The 3,521-nt window shown below is 41.7% G+C and overlaps 1 protein-coding gene across 1 annotated transcript; it reads right to left on the minus strand.

The window, feature by feature from the left end:
* Positions 1–949: 949 nt before the first annotated feature.
* On the minus strand, positions 950–3,246 carry cbln18 (cerebellin 18). Its single transcript, XM_061720231.1, has 7 exons — positions 3,189–3,246; positions 2,368–2,467; positions 2,024–2,203; positions 1,791–1,949; positions 1,610–1,698; positions 1,451–1,531; positions 950–1,363 (listed from the first exon to the last, which is right to left on the minus strand). The coding sequence occupies exons 2-7, from the start codon at positions 2,465–2,467 to the stop codon at positions 1,235–1,237; spliced, it is 738 nt and encodes a 245-aa protein (XP_061576215.1). The 5' UTR covers positions 3,189–3,246; the 3' UTR covers positions 950–1,234.
* Positions 3,247–3,521: the final 275 nt, after the last annotated feature.

Raw genomic sequence — 3,521 nt, forward strand, 5'->3', positions numbered from 1 at the left:
CACCTCTGGGATAAAACTAAAGATCATGGATCAGATTTATTTATTTATTTATGAATTTTCAGGAAAAAGTTTACCAAGAATAAAGTCCTTTTGTCTAACATACCCAAAGCAGAAAAAAAGACTGGAATATAAAATAAAATACAGTTATTTTCAACATAAACTTGATTATTAGAGCATTACCTAAAGATGCAGCACCTCAAGCTTCATGCTTTCAGACCTAATGGGTTTTGCATCATTTGCAACGATCAGGAAGAAAAACAATAACAGTGATATTTCAGCATATAGAATAAGGCCTTCAGTAAAGTTGTACTTGTATTTGATTGTGTATATTCCATAGGTTTTGAATTTCTATAAAAATCAATGGATAACTGAATCATCCAGTGTTGTTGGTTGTCTCTAGTCTTCTGCAGCCTTTTCAACAAAGTGGTTGTAACGTTCTGTATGTTGAGCCTCTGATGGTCTTGTGTTCCTCTCCAGCTCCCTGACCCTGACATGTGCAGTTGCTTCTTCTCCTTCATTTGAGGGTCCAGAGTCTGTGCTGAATTTGAATTTGAGAGGATTGACATGAGTCTCACAAACACAAGTCTGATATTCCCCCGGAGGCGAGAGGAGACAGAATCTAGTCGACCCGTTTTCATCTCTTGATTTTGATTAACACACAACGGAAGGAAATGTTTAAAGTCTTTATTCTATGTTTAAGCTATGTTAATCACACAGAGATGATAAATAAAAAATCACCATCCGTCTGGTATTTTCAATACTTGTTTCAGGTCTCTTACGTCTCAACTGAAGCATCTAAGTTTCATAATCCATCTTCATCTGTGTCCGTTTGCTCTTTTCATACCTCCGTTTATGGCCGATGAGGGTTCGCACAGGATTAGAAATAAATATCAACCACCTGACAGATAAAAACTTTTAATATGTTCAAATCAAACCAATTTCAGGATCTCTCAGTGTAGTTGAGGTCATTCATTTACAAGCTTTTTCCAGTCAAACAGGACTTTCTGTTATCATGAAATACACAAAATATAAATCTCGCTGTATATGATCATAAGTGTACAACATACAAACTATATCTTTCTCGTACCTGCTGCCGGGGCTCGTCATCTAAAGGACATGTTTGACAGCAGATCACAGACCTACATCTGGGAGGACTTGTGAAGAAGTTTGTGTTTTTGCTTTGTGCAGATTGATTTACCGAAGGTGAAACAAGTCTGGGTGTCCGGCTGACGTCTCACTCCGCGGTGTCGGGGTAAACAATGTAACCAGTAAATATGTTGTGTTGCAGACTTGTGCAGAGCTTCCTCCCAGACAACAGCTCCAGGTAGACTTGATCCCCACGCTGCATATCCAGTGTCACGATCTGATAACAGAGACACGGAGGAAACAGGGTCAAAGGGAAATAACCTGCACAGGTATTTATTTTATTTTAATTCTCCTCTCATTATACCTGAGAGGCGCTGTCTTCACTATCCTCTCTGTTGTTCTCCCACACACTGACCGCCAGCACTCCGTTTTTCATCAGCCCCACCTACAATCAACAAATCACCAATTCAGACACAAAGCTGACCGCCGGCTGCAGGCGTAACGTGTTGAAGTTAGAGTTTACTTTATGGTAGAGGCGCCCATTGCTGTCCACAGAGGAGTAGACTGTGAATGAAAACACATAAATGCCAGGAAACGGAGCAGTGAACACACCTGGGGAGGGAAATCAGGAATTAGTCACGTGAGTCTTGCATGATGGGGGGGGTAAAGTGTCTTTTGAGACCCTTCCTGCTGTAATTCCCTACCCAATGAGGGGTTGTATCCGTTGGCAGCGTTGAGGGTCACGGATGAGTAGGGGATCGGCACATTAGTGTTGAAGGGCCCAAAGCAGCGCTCACTAGATCCAGGGGTCGAAACGGCCACACTTGGATCCATGGAGGCCATGAACGCCACCTTGAGGTCGTCTGACATTGAGAGCGGGAGATTTATTGCGTAGTTCCACACGGTCACGACGACACATTTGACCTTCTTAGATTACCTGTCAATGCCTGAACTCTGTGGTTCAGTGTCATGATTTGGTGCCACAAAAGACCGAGTCTTCTGAAGGTCTCTTCTTCAATCCGGTACATTTCATTGGCTCCACAGCAGCACCCACGCTGGCGGTTGAAAGTACAGTCGCAGTCCCACTTCTTACAGGTCAGCGGACCTTCCCACTTGACTTGAATAGGAGGGAGAGAAGGTGGGAAATGGAAAATGATGAGCGTCCCTCTGAAACGGTTTCACAAATACTATAAACTCCAATACATTTGAGCAATTAACATAAATACTATGCATGAATGGAAGAGAGGAAAAGGATCAAAAATATGCGCTTGTGTGACTTACGAGCGGCCTGTTTGAGCGCCTCGATGCTGGCGGTCTGAGCCTCTACTCGGCTGCAGAGAAACAGCGGTCCCGACAGGAGCAACAGGGTTAGTGCAGCCATCTGAGCATGTGGATCAGAGCAAACACGCTTTTAAATGTACAACCAACACAAAATCTCACTTGGGGAAAAAAGTGGAAAATAAAGTTCAGACTTCCTGAGTACAGAGTAGACCATTTGCTGAGATGACTCAGTCTAATTTGAAAGAATCGAAGCAGTATTGGTAGACATGAGGTCTGCATTTAAATATGTTTAAATGTTTAATGGATGATTTTAATAAGCCCACCGACTTCAGTGTGAAAAATCATGTGAACAAGCCCACGTTTGGTCCACAGCCTAGTATGACTAAGCATAACTCAGTAATCTGCAAGTCATACAACCTGTATTTTAGTATTTTCAGCCTGCATTTTCTTTAGAATATAATATAATAATAAGTAATACATTTGATCAAAAAGTAAATGATAAGAAAATTATGTTTTTATGCTAGTTGTAAAAAAAGATGACTTTGATAAACCAGCAAACACTATGCCTAAAGCTATTTATCAATACAAACAGTCACAGTGAAAATGATCCTTAAGCTCCAGATGTGTTATGGTCAGCATCAAACTGCCCAACTGTGTCACAGCTGCACCGGACAGTTTTATCTTTAGAAAAGCAGAGGCATTGGGAACTACGGGATTACCAATTACAATTACTTAGTTACCAATTACTGATTATTGTTGTGTGTAAGTTGTTATTGTGTTTAATTTGAATGTTTTTATGAGGATAGAAGCATAAAACTTACGGTTGTTTGTAGTTTCCACCTCCTCTCCTTCAGGGACTGTGAAGTTTAGGCAAGTTTGTGAAACTAAGAGTTCAAAGCAACAGAGGACTGTAGCTTCTTATTGATGGAGCTGCACAGATCCATCCCATAAGGAGGCCATAGGTGAGAGCTCCACCTCCTCACATGCAAGCACACACACAAAAACACACACAGGTACTGCACACAGGTCTCCTCCCACACGTCCAGGGTAAGACAGTAGCTAAAGTATCCTCTGCTATGAAACAACAACAGGTGATCTCATGGCATCGTTTAGCTCTTTATTGTTCGGTACATAATAGCCTGGATTGGGACAGC

The sequence above is a fragment of the Cololabis saira genome, chromosome 4 (genome assembly GCF_033807715.1).
Source record: "Cololabis saira isolate AMF1-May2022 chromosome 4, fColSai1.1, whole genome shotgun sequence".
In the NCBI taxonomy this organism is placed as follows: domain Eukaryota; kingdom Metazoa; phylum Chordata; class Actinopteri; order Beloniformes; family Belonidae; genus Cololabis; species Cololabis saira.